The 13,037-nt window shown below is 32.9% G+C and overlaps 1 protein-coding gene across 1 annotated transcript in view; it reads right to left on the reverse strand.

Annotated features, from left to right (window-relative positions):
- LOC106105346 (stromal interaction molecule homolog) overlaps window positions 1-13,037 on the reverse strand; it is a 29,646-nt gene that overhangs the window by 12,847 nt on the left and 3,762 nt on the right. Inside the window, exons 2-5 of the mRNA XM_013285636.1 lie at window positions 6,062-6,192; window positions 4,552-4,671; window positions 3,707-3,819; window positions 2,510-2,653 (exon numbers count right to left, since the gene is read on the reverse strand). Coding sequence (XP_013141090.1) covers window positions 2,510-2,653; window positions 3,707-3,819; window positions 4,552-4,671; window positions 6,062-6,192 — 508 coding nt within the window. The remainder of the gene's footprint in view (window positions 1-2,509; window positions 2,654-3,706; window positions 3,820-4,551; window positions 4,672-6,061; window positions 6,193-13,037) is intronic.

A 13,037-nucleotide genomic window follows, 5' to 3' on the forward strand; every position in this document is an offset into this window, starting at 1 on the left:
AACGCAATGTTCAGCCAGTATGTTACCTGAAAAGATTATATATGCTAGCTGTTTGAGCAAAATTTATTCACGTATGAACGGTTACTTCGCAGAACAATGTCTTGAACACGTTTAATTTATGTAATTAAGTACAATTAGCGCAATTACTGCGAAATTATATACGCCTGAGAAAAGAATAACACCAAAATATACCGACAAAAAGTTTTAATTAGGTATCGAAGCGGGTTTCCTACCTACATTTCTTTGTTCTCTATTTCTTGATTTAATAGGTAAGTGAAAGAGATAGCAATACATTTTGTAATAATCTTGACACAGTACAGCTATGTTAGTACTGGTGTTATCACAGCATTTTGTACGAGTCTGATTTATTGCTTAATCGACTATGTAATAATATAATAATCATACTAATATTATAAATGCGAAAGTTTAGATGGATGGATGGATAGATGGATGTTTGTTAGAGTTTTTAGCCTGAACGGCTCAACCGATTTCGATAAAATTTGGCATAGATGTAGAGGATAGTCTGGAAGAACACACAGGCTATTCACTTTTGTTTTTTTTTTCAATTCAAGAGTCAAGAGTCGCGGGCGAAAGCTAGTCGTATATAATGTAGAACTAATGTAACAAAATTTACCGATCGCATTGTTTTGTAATCGTTTTGAACATTTTCTCGTTTGATAGTTATTTCAGTGAATTTTATTCATCGTAAGTATATTTTACTGTAGTGATTTTATTTAGAACATATACAAGACTAGTGTCCTTCCTAACTTTGTCCACGTGAAATTTAAAAATATATGTTACTCAGCGATAACGTAGATTTCTAATGGCGAATGAATTTATGAAATCAGCCTTGTAGTTTTTGAGTTATTTCAATACATACAAAAATGCCAATCTTTCCTCTCTATATTAGTACAGATAATAAAAGCCTGCCTATCATTATTCTATGAAAAGTACAACAAAATCACTTCGAAACTTAGATTTAAAGTAATATTTAAGTTACATTACTAAAATGTATTTTTTTACTCTCGAGCATTGGTTAATGTCATGTCGTGAGCACTTAATGACGAGTATAAAAAGCGAGTTTATTACTTGAACGCCTCGACACGCTGTTTGAATAATCACATCGTTTTTAAACTATCTTAAAATATTTGCAATTTATTGAAGGGCACCTTGTGTTGTTAAGATTTACTGCCGCACTCAGGGTTGTTGAGTAGACACTAAGGAAGGATACACGCTTTGTTTATTTAAAATGAAAAATCTACATGGGACGACTGTGTAAGTTACTATCAAACGTTTCTAAGTGTGCAGTTTTATTTTCAAAGAATATACAAGTTTTGGCAGCAATATATAGTGGTGCAGTCATGATCGCATAACATGTTCAATTACGTATGTTCACATAATATGGTATACATCTATTCAAGTATCTTGGGCGTTCAAGATCAAGCATACGTCTCTTTACGTATATGTCTCTGTATGTCGTTACAATAAACATTGTGTTCTGCAACTTACTCTATGCCAAGATGACAAGATACATGTTACCCCTAACAATATCCTCCCCAATATCAAAGATATTACAGATATCCACACTCTGTGCATGCTATGAGCTATATATATATACCTTCATCGATTACGGGTATTATAAGATTCAAAATTTATAGCTGCTCGAAGTTATCAACACACACTACTTAGTTACATAGAATGTCAACAATCACAGAACATTATCGAATAACTCTTTTTCAAATAAAACGCCCTATGTATACGACGAGTTAGGCTATATTATATTTTCACGTCATTAAACTTGGGAAAGATAAAAATAGTAAAAATCCGTCATCCAAGATAGGAAAAAACTACAAACTAATAGGATCAAAGAATCAATGTTGCCATGGTAACGGTAATTGTTATCTAATGTCAAAGATCTTTGTTATTATTTGTGAATTTGAATGTTGACATTTGCAATTGAAAATTTCACAAATCTATACTATTATAATAAAGCGTAAACACACACTTGTTTGTTGCCTAAGATGTTGGCAATTACAGCATATTTTTGAATAATACTTTCTTTAATTAAAAGCCCTACCTTACGACACGTTTTAGTCTATACATTTTCACGTTATTAAACTTAGAGGATAAACAAATTGGTAAAAACCTTGATGTGGGAAAGAGACCAAACAGTACAAGCTGCCAACAACAAAGAAGCAAGATTGCCATAGTAAGGTAAAAGGTATTTTGACATTTGCAATTGAGAATCTGACGGTTGTAAGCAATAAAATAAAATGTTATAATTTCATGCGAATGAAGCCGCATTGGAACAGTTAAAAATAATGATTTTATAATTTCATGCCGATAAAGCCCGTCGGGAAACTCTAGTGTTTTAATAAAGTGCTGCTAGTGATTTTTTTCAGTTACCAAATCATTAGATTATATTAGTTTGCTTTGTAAAATCGTCCTTTAATATATTTAACATTTGTAGATATATGTATGTATGTATGTATGTATGTATATGTATAACATCAATACAATTGAAAACGGGGACGTACCTTTCGGAGGTCCAAATAACACAACGTCCATAGCCTTCAAGGCGAGCTTCTGTTTATGTATAGGGTCCTTAATGCCAAGGACATTGCTCAGGTACTGCATATTGTTTACCGCCAACCTGTAAGTTAAATACTTATTATAACTCTCGGTTATTAAAGAAAAGAAACCCTTATCGATTGTTTTTTTGAAAAAAAAAAGCAATAAAATATATACTTTATAGATAGTTTCTTTGGTATATAAAAATCATACAAATACCAAATACTGTTCGTGTTATTTTATACTAGCGTTCACTCGAGACTCGGTGCGCGTGGATTAAAAAAAACATTAGTAGCCTTTGTGTTTTTCCCGACTATCCTCTACATCTATGTCAAATTTCATCGAGATCCGTTCAGCCGTTTAAGCTACAAACATCCATCCATCCATATACCCCTTCGCATTAATAATATTAGTAAGAAGTATGATTATAAAGTGCAAACGCACACTTTTTCGTTATAAAGAACTAGCTGTTCCCGTGCGACTTCATCCGCGTAAAATTATAAAAAAATAATCTTATTGTTCACATTTGTCAAATTATCAATTGTAAATGTCAAAATGACATGACATGATGTCAAACCATAGCAACCTTGCTTCCTTGATGTTGAGAACAACTTATGGTCTCTTTCCCACATGGGTTTTTATCCAAAATATTTATCCTTAAGTTTGCGGGTGTAAAAATATATAGGCTAAAGCGTGACGTAAATGTAGGGCTTTTTATTAAAAAATGAATTATTCAAAAATACGCTGTAATTGCTGACATCTTAGGCAACTAAGAAGTGTGTGTTTACGCTTTATTATAATAGTATAGATAACAGCAATCGCAGTATGTTTTTGAATAATCCTATCTCTAAACTAACGACACTTTAGGCTATATATTTTCACGCTATTAAACTCAGAGAGTAAATAATTTGGAAAAACATCTGCGAAAGGGATCATAAAGTACAAGCTGACATCAAGGAATCAAGGTTGCCATGGTAACGGTAATTGTTATCCAATGTCAAAGGCCTTCGTAGTCATTTGTGCACTTGAATATTGATATTTCCAATTGAAAAGTACACAAATGTAAACTCATATAGTTTTTATAATTTCACGGAAAAGCTCTTATATCATAAAATAGAATATTTTATTTATTAACCTGGGTAATGTGGCTCCAGTTATCTTGTGCTGCAGAAATAGAGTTCTGTATTGCGGCAGGTCAACCGACTGGGACAACCATTCCACCGTCTGCTCCGTCGTCCAATTGTGAACCTGGAAATATACGAAGTTTATATCAAAACAGCTAGCAGTACAGTAGCTTTGGCCCGCGACTCCGTTCGCGTGGAATTAAAAAAAAAACAAAATTGAATAGGCTATGTGTTCTTCCAAATTTCATCTAAATTCGTTCAGCAGTTTAGGCTACAAACTCTAACAAACAAATCCATCCATCTAAACTTTCGCATTTATAATATTAGGATGAAGTATGATTTGTGATAAAACAAGAATTTACAATAATTAACTTTTTAACGACTATCTGTTTCTTCTATAGTAAAAATTAAGAACAAAATGTTAACCGTTGCCTATTTGTAGATACAAATAAACAAAATAACTTGATAGGATATGTTTAGCGCTTGGTAGAGCACTAAGAATTTTAGGTCTATCGATAAAAAATAGGCTATTTTAAATACATTAAAGCATATCCGTAATTCTAGCACCGAGCACATCTTTAAGATAAATCTTCCTTTCTTAAAACAATCCTGGCTATTGAAACATTGTGTGTAGGCTTGTGAAATGCTACATTAGTATTTATACCTAACACAGTGTGTTCCATATTTAGGGTGTAACAGAGTATATCAAATAATTAAATAACGTATTTAACTAAACAACGTCTAACCCCATTTATTGAGGCTGTAACTATTGTTTATGTATAATTTAATTCAAATTTAAGCCTAGAAATTACTTCTAAAATATCTCTACAATCTTATTTCTATAATCTCTACTCACCTCTGATCTAAGCCAGGCCTCCCACAACTCCTTAACAGAAATGTGCATATCATCGTTATGATGGAAGGCACGCTGTCGCTTCTCATAGCCGCTGTCGTACTGTAACTCTTCACGGAGGAACTGGAACACGAGAGATAAAGTAAATCAGTACAGGATATTATTGGATAGGATATATACGTCAATATTTGTAATCTAAGAACATTAGAAATACTATAATAGTGCCCATGTACGGATTCTGACGTTTTGTCTAAACATTTTACAACGTAAATATGTAATCAGTAACTTTTTCCAGCGACTTTGTCCGCGTGAAATTAAAGAAGACAAAAGTGAGTAGAAAATATGTTCTTCCTGACTATCCTCTATATACTCGTATTTGGCAAATTTAATTGAGATAAGTGCAGCAGTTTAGGTTACAAACATCCATCCATCCTTATAAAATTTTGCATTTACAATATCCGTATATTACTTCTTACTTATATTATAAACCTTACTAGGTTGAGAATTTGTTACAATTCTCGTAGTGGGAGTCAGGTGCGCTAGTTTTTGAGCCAAGGGGACGTCAAATCAATTGCAAAGATGAAACGGCAGAAATAGATATCATAATTCACAATAACAAAATAGATACAACAGTACTTTGATTGTTGAAAATATGAAAAAATCATATTACTTTTTTCATATACGTAACGAATAGATGTCCGTATTACGTTATTATATTGACATAAACTGTTCCTCCCAAGATACATTATAAGGTTTGAAGAGTTATTTATAGCAATATTAAGAAAAAAAAACAAAGACGTAAATGCAGAAGTGTTAAAGAATTATTACAAAGAACTTCCTTTTTGAAATCGATTAAAAAACGTCGCAATGGAAACAAAAAGAAAATATAAAATGACTTTATAATATCATGGACAAACTAAACTATACATTTTAATAAGAATTAAATCGGTAAAAAATCTTCAAAAGTGCTGTAATGTGGTTATACTTGTAATGATCGTTTACTTTTTGTCTAACACTGGCCTTGAATTGTTGGTCGTTGACTCTTAATAGTGTATTGTTTAATCTGTATATATTTATTATCTGTGGTTATAACATACTTCATATTGTTTATACCCATATTATACTAATAAGGCCGGGCATGCCGCGTCAACAATTGTAAATGATTTTACCTATATATAATTTTGTTACGCCTGAAGGAAATAGTTGAAATAAGGCCAAGCGATAACGACATAATTATGCAACGAGATGTTGCATATTAATATTATTCAAACACAATGAAACAAAACGCAGCTGCAGATCCGAACTTAAAACTCTACGCCAAATATGTAATTCGTTACGTCATTATGTTTACAAAAAAAACATACGAATCGTTCAATGCTCATGACTTGCAAAATCATTACTTGGTACCAATTCTTGTCAAATGCCCATTTATTTTTAATTAGATAAGGAATGAAAATGGATCAGAATAAGGACTCTTAGTTACTGGATTAATTCAAATTAATCGTATACTCACATCATCGCTCTCACTAAGGTCGACGTTCCCGTTGGCGTCGTCGTCGAGTTGACGATGCAGTTGTGTGATGGCCTCGAGACCGGCGCGGTCCTGTAGACACGCAGGCTCGTTGTTACACGCCTCAGTAAGTACTGAAAAACAACAAAATGACGCCTTTAAAATTTACAATAGAAAAATTAGATGCCAACAAGAGAGATGACTGTTTTATTATCTACTAGCTGTCGCCCACGACTTCGTATGCGCGAAATTAAAAGAAACCAATGCAAGTAGCCTATGTGTTTTTCCAGACAATCCTCTACATCTAAGCCAAATTTCATGGAAATCCGTTCAGCCGTTCCGGCTACAAACTCTAACAAACATTCATCCATCCATCTAAACTTTCGCATTTACAATATTAGTAAGAAGAAAGATTAAACGAGTGACTGTGGCAGTTTCCTTGCTTTTGTTGGAAGTTTGGAAGAAAAGAATTTGACGGCCATTTTATCCTGACCTCAATATTGCGATTTCATTTTAATCAAGTACAATACAAATAATTTAGATTAATGGGCCAATACAGAAATCAATTAATTACCATTTAGTACCTTGACTAGCGGCATTAATTTGACAAATTCTAGAAGTTACACCAAGACTATTAGCGGTAATTAAACCAAGACAATTTAAGAAAATCGTACACTCACAGAACAGGAATAAATTCTTATAATCGTAACTAACTTCGCGAATTTGTTAAATCAATAATAATGATTGTCAAGAGCTTGTTTATTGAATTACGATCATCCATTTAGTTAGCGGCTTCACGCGGTGACGTCATTACCAACTAAAACAATCTAAAAATGCTTTAGGGGTTGGTAAATGATATTTTTTGTTGTAAAAACACTATTGTCAACTATTACATCGGTTCCAATTAGTAAGTAGTTAGAGTAAGTATAGGATAGTAGAACCGAAAAACATTAACGTTAAAAATATTGTTTTTGAACTCGTATGTTCTCATTCAAACTCAAATATCATGTACGCAGTCTGACATAAAAATGCGCATAAATCATTTTAAACGGAGGTCTTGCTTGCTTATCCGCTGTACGTTTAAAGGTCACAGACAAATCTTTAACAGATGCGACTTAAGATTTAAATTATTCGAATACATTTACAAAAATGTAATAACTACGCTAACCTAGAGAAAATAGACCCTAAAATCATTTGTTTTTTATAATAGAAGAGGGTAAACGAGCGGCGGGAACACAGAGGTAGTCAACGACGACCATAGACATCCGCGACACCAGTGGAACTACAGATGCGTTGCCGGCCTTTGAGGATATTGTAGGCTCGCTTCTCAAAGGACCTTAAGTCGTAGTGGTTTGGAAATACCGCCGAGGACAAATCGTTCCACAACGCGGCTGTGCGGAGCAGAAATTTCCGCGAAAACCACACGGTTGCAGAATGCTAACCATCAACATGGTAACGATGTTACCTGGCGGTCTATCGTGTCCTCATGTGTCTTAAGCAAAGAATACAAACCATAAAATGGATTAAGAAAAGTTCTATCTGTCACTATTTAATCTTTGACTGAGGAAAACGGTTTACATAGATAGGAAGTTAGCGAAACGATCGTTTATTTCTGGTACCTTCGATTTGCAACATTCAACACCTACGAATTTATAAATCAAGTCGTAGGCCGTACAGATAAAGGTTTAATGTGATATTGTAGGTCACTACACCGGTTGTATGGAACATTAAAACATGACACATCGATGTGGCGACCGTCATTAATGCTAGTTTTACACTAGGGTTAATGAAATAGAGCAACAAGACAGAACAGTACTAAATTTCATTGCACTTGTATTGACCATTCACACATACAAAATTTCTTTTTTTTTAAAAAAGAAAGCGAAATGGACAGTAATACACGTGCGTCAAGGTCAAAACTTAAAGTATAATTAAGGGCTGACGCCGATACAGAACCGTTTAATGTTGGCGGTAAGTATTTGTTCGTATAATAACAGTACTGGACTATCTAATGCTCTGTTTTAATGTACCCTCGTGTGAAACTAGCTTAATCGCCGTTGTAGCATGTATAGTACCTACTTTATCTAACAATACTAGCGTTGATAATGAAATCGTCGGTCGTCGTATCGACCGGATCTATGCAAATACGAGCTATCATATTGTAAAAGTTTAGGATCATTTATTGGACAGATAAATGTAACAATTCATCTTCATTTTCTGTGGTCAGTTAGCTTAAGAGCGAGTTTTTGATAACGAGTATCTTAGTATTAGATTAATTACTTAAACTAATTCAACAACTCTACATCAGTTTTAATAATCAGTCAATTTTTCCGATGTAGTGAGAAGTTCTAGAACCGTTTTAGAAGAGAAGGGAATTCAATGTTAATTTTTTTCAGCAAAAACGAGGTCATTGGACTTTCCATTTACAACAATAAAAATGTAATAGACAACATAATACACATTGGAAAAAAATAAAATGACAAGAATATATATTCCTGTCAAACAAATTATAAAACCGTTTCATGCTACGCTTAGCGTGAAATTCCACTACTGTAACATTTATATTAAAATATATCCTTGTCTCTCTTTCTTGAAAGGGAACAAGAGGGATAGGAATAAGTTGTTATGCAAGTGCTTCCGCAAAATCCACAGGTCAGCGACCCAGCTTCATTCACTGTTTTTTGAAATCTCAAATTTATTAGTCTTGCTTTGCAATGATTACAAAAGATACATTGCTACCTAAAAATTAAAACGTTTTATTTTACTAGTATTAGAATGACTGTACTTATTCTCTAGAAAACAAAAGAAAATTCAACAATTTATACAAGATTAGATATATTAGAAACTAAATAATAAAACCTTTTAGTTTAATTTCGATGCATTATTATTTATATTGTCTTAATTCCTTTCATAAATTGACAAATCACTAAATTATACTGGAAGTCTATTTACCTAAATACATAGATATCACGTTTTTTCCTTATTACAAAACACTTTCAATTGTCTTGTTTGTTTCATATAAATTTAATAATGAATATAAAGATATGACGTTAAAAAAGTTTTAGTATAAAATTACTAATATTTTAAATTTCATCATGATAGTCGAATCAAAAATTAACGCTTGAACATTTATTTCAAATTAAAAATAACTACATCTGTTAGTTGTTAATTAAAACGTGATCCCGACTGAGAATTCCGATCGACACGTGATTACACTCAGAAACTACATTAAAAAAAAAATTAAAAATAAACACACAAACTAACGTTGCCGTATATAAGAGCATTTCTAAAGATACACAATTCATCCTGTAACCATGTGCCAAAGTCGTGATTATAAACAAATTAGACTTTAAGACAATAATTATAATGATTGAATTTCATTAGCATAAGTATTCGTTTTATATTAATGAGCCATCGTCGGTTCCCCAGTGCACTTGGTAATGAAACAATGTCAAGTGAAACGGAATCACGTGCCAGTATTACGCCATCCTATAGAAATTGTTACAAGCAATGCTCGAATAAACTATTTTCCTTAAACGTATGTTCTAATACAGGGGTGGTAAACCATTGGCACATGACACAATATTTTGCGCACGTCGATGACCCTAAAAACACTACGAAAAAGTATGAGTATCATAGGCATTATATAAAAAGCGAACACGATGTCATTACCATGCACCATGGAATTTACGTAATAATCAGTCAAAATTATTTGTCGGATCGTCTAAGATCGCATTGAACATTTCTTTAAAAAATGGCACTTTGATGCTTAAAGGTTCTCCACCCCTGTTTTAGTGATTTTTCAGTAAAGAGTATCATATTTCATGCGACTGTTAAACTCTTATCATCATCATTTTCCGTACTTATCCTGCTCTCGTAGTGTCGGTGCAATTGGTTTTTGTCCTCCAGGTAAGTCTATCATCCGTCATCACTCCATTCTTGATCATGTCACCCTTCACGCAACCTTTTTAGATTTTTTTTAGATTTAGATTAGATTTAGATTTAGATTTAGATTTAGATTTAGATTTAGATTTAGATTTAGATTCTTTTTAGGATTACTTACACCTACCCCAGTATACCTCTACATTGCTAACTAACATTCTTCTTGTACTTGTGATTTGTTACATGACTTTTGATCTTCATATTGTTAAACTTTTATCTATATTATTTTCTAAATTACGTAAAACATCATCAAAACTTGTGTAAGTCATACTAACCGTCTTTACAGTAGAATAATTAAAGAATGAGATCACAAGAAAAATCTCCAAGCTCAATAAATCAACACAACATCCACAATGAACGTACAAAGAACTCGGGAACGGCATTTAACTTCCCATCATTGGGATCAATTACTGTAGTGTGATGCAAGCCGTTTGTCAGCTTTAGGGCTGTCACCTCTTTGGGTTTAAATAAAATTCTTTAGGTTTGCTTAGTGCAAGACATCTTAGGGTCAGAGTGGTTGGACAAAGTTTTATTGTTCGTCTCACTTCAGAATCAAGTCGTCATTAGTCGTATTTTTGTTGTGCCGGTTAAAAGTCTACGGTTAATGAAAATAGGCAGCCCTAGTTATCATACGTCTCCGACGATATAATGGACTTGCGTGGACTTTGTTGTACCGCGAATTCATTTGAACAGACGACTTCAACTATATTTCACTTCAAATACTAAATGTTTTTGTTACGAATGGTATTTACGAGCAAAGTATGAAGAGAAACACTTTAGAATCATCAAATATTTAATACTACATTAAATAATTTGAAATTTAAGATAGACGTAGAAAGAACTAGAATTTTCCGTTTAGAATTTTTTGTACAAACATTTTCTCTTTAATCGTGTTATCGTGGTCAAACGAACAAGATAATATCACAGATAGCTTCAGCAAGCAATGATAAATGGCATTAACTATCCAATATACAATATTTGAACTTCAGAGTTCAAATCCAAAATATTCTGTTGAATGAAGAAAACAACATGACACGACTTGATAAAGCATGATAAAAATGACCACAGACTCGATGACAAAAGGTAATGGAATATATAAAACCATAGACACATTTTTCTATACACTGTACTAGTGCGCGCAAAATAACAATGATCTCAACAATGCCGTTAGAAAGCATTGTACTTGTGTGAGGGAAATATCCACTGATAAGGAAAAACGAGTTCAAAATATCAATAGAAGTAAGACATAGTATTCGGATATCCAAAGCATTTATACTAGCTTTTGCTGGCAACTTCGTCCGTACGATTTTAAAAAATTTACTAATAAAAATAACCTATTTCCCTCAGTGACAATGCCTCTGTTTGAGAATGTACAATTTTTCGAAATCGACCCAGTAGTTTTGAGTTATTTCAATACATACAAAAACACAAATCTTTGCTCTTTATATCAGTATCTAAAACTAAAACAGATCACAAAATGTTTATAAAATGTCGACTGTGTACTCACGATAAAATATAAACGAAATACTGACAAATAACCTTAACAAGTTCTTACAACAGTGATCTTTCATTGGATTTTTAAAGTAAACATCCGTGATCTTACAACATATGCCATTTATATACGTACACAAGTGTCCTTGACTCTACTTAGCGTGTTATAGTTTTTAATTTACCACAATTAGGGCCTGTCCCACCAAATTGTAAATTGTCTGATAACAATACAACGTCTAAAACATATGATGGAAATTTTGGATTTTGTTCCCTTATCTGACAGTGACGTCATTTTTAAGCTGAGCCTCTATCAGCTATTGGTGCGACAGGCTCTTATACTATCATATTGAAAACTAAAATTGCTGTTGCCATTCGAACAATTTGGTTTATAGCACTTCGGAAACTGTGACCTAGTAACCTAAATTATTACTGATTAACTGAAAGGTTACATTTAAATAGTCGCGTGGTTAAATAAACTGACTGAGACTATCGAGACCTTTCCTTTTCTATCTCTTTCACTTCAAAGAGAAGGTAAGAGACAAATGGTACAGGAGTTTCCATTGTTGACAGCTCTGGTCCATAAGATCTGTTTTGACAATACTTTCGTCCACCTGTTCGCAATAATAATAGTGCAATAAATAGCGACGCCGCAACGTATATAGAATTGTGAACAATCGACCCTCATTGCGAACACTTGCCAAGGCGAGTTTACATGTCAACTGCCCACCTTCCTTATTTGGCGGAAAGTATACTTGTCGATTTATCCGTTGAGATGTGACAAGACCTAAGTAATAGGTGTCAAACTTTTTATTTAATCTTTAGCTCAATAGTTAATTCAAAAGAAATCTTTACTTGTAGACTAAAGTTTACTGAAATAGGTGCATAAATCTAAAGCTAGTTATTTTCCTCTCAACACATCTTGAGTTAAAGAAACGCATTTTTTGATTTTTAAAATAAGCTCTTACAAAAAAACTAGTTTTAATATCCAATATAAAGTTGTGGATACAAATCAAACCTTAATTGGGTGATCAAAAATAAAAACAAGTCGTCTAAAATATACTTAACTTCATTTCGACTAAAATATTTAATTGCTATAAAATGCAAAACCAGTGTCATGTTACAAAAATAAACTTATTTATAATATTGTGATCGAAATTAATTAACAAACAATTAACATGCCAATTAAAACATTCTTATCTTATCAGATATATTTGACATTATTATATCTTGTTAGTATAAAAACGTTGAACCTGCACTGTACAAAGCATGTGTCTTACTCCGAAAGCAATGACCTCCTTTGCGGCCGACAATACTGGTTTCATGAAAATTGTTCGAGAACCTTCTAGTGCAACATCTGTGAGGCTATATCCTTGAGAACATAAGCCAGATGAATCACCTTACAAAGATCTTTACCAGGATTACAAACATTTTATAAGCTTCTAGCAATAATCAAGATTCTTACGAATGCTATAGCATATATACGAAATTTTTAAAGGAAGGCTTCATAAATATATGTAATTTATATCTTGAAAAACGAGTAGTATAA

The sequence above is a fragment of the Papilio polytes genome, unplaced genomic scaffold (assembly GCF_000836215.1).
Source record: "Papilio polytes unplaced genomic scaffold, Ppol_1.0 DF822845.1, whole genome shotgun sequence".
Classification (NCBI taxonomy): domain Eukaryota; kingdom Metazoa; phylum Arthropoda; class Insecta; order Lepidoptera; family Papilionidae; genus Papilio; species Papilio polytes.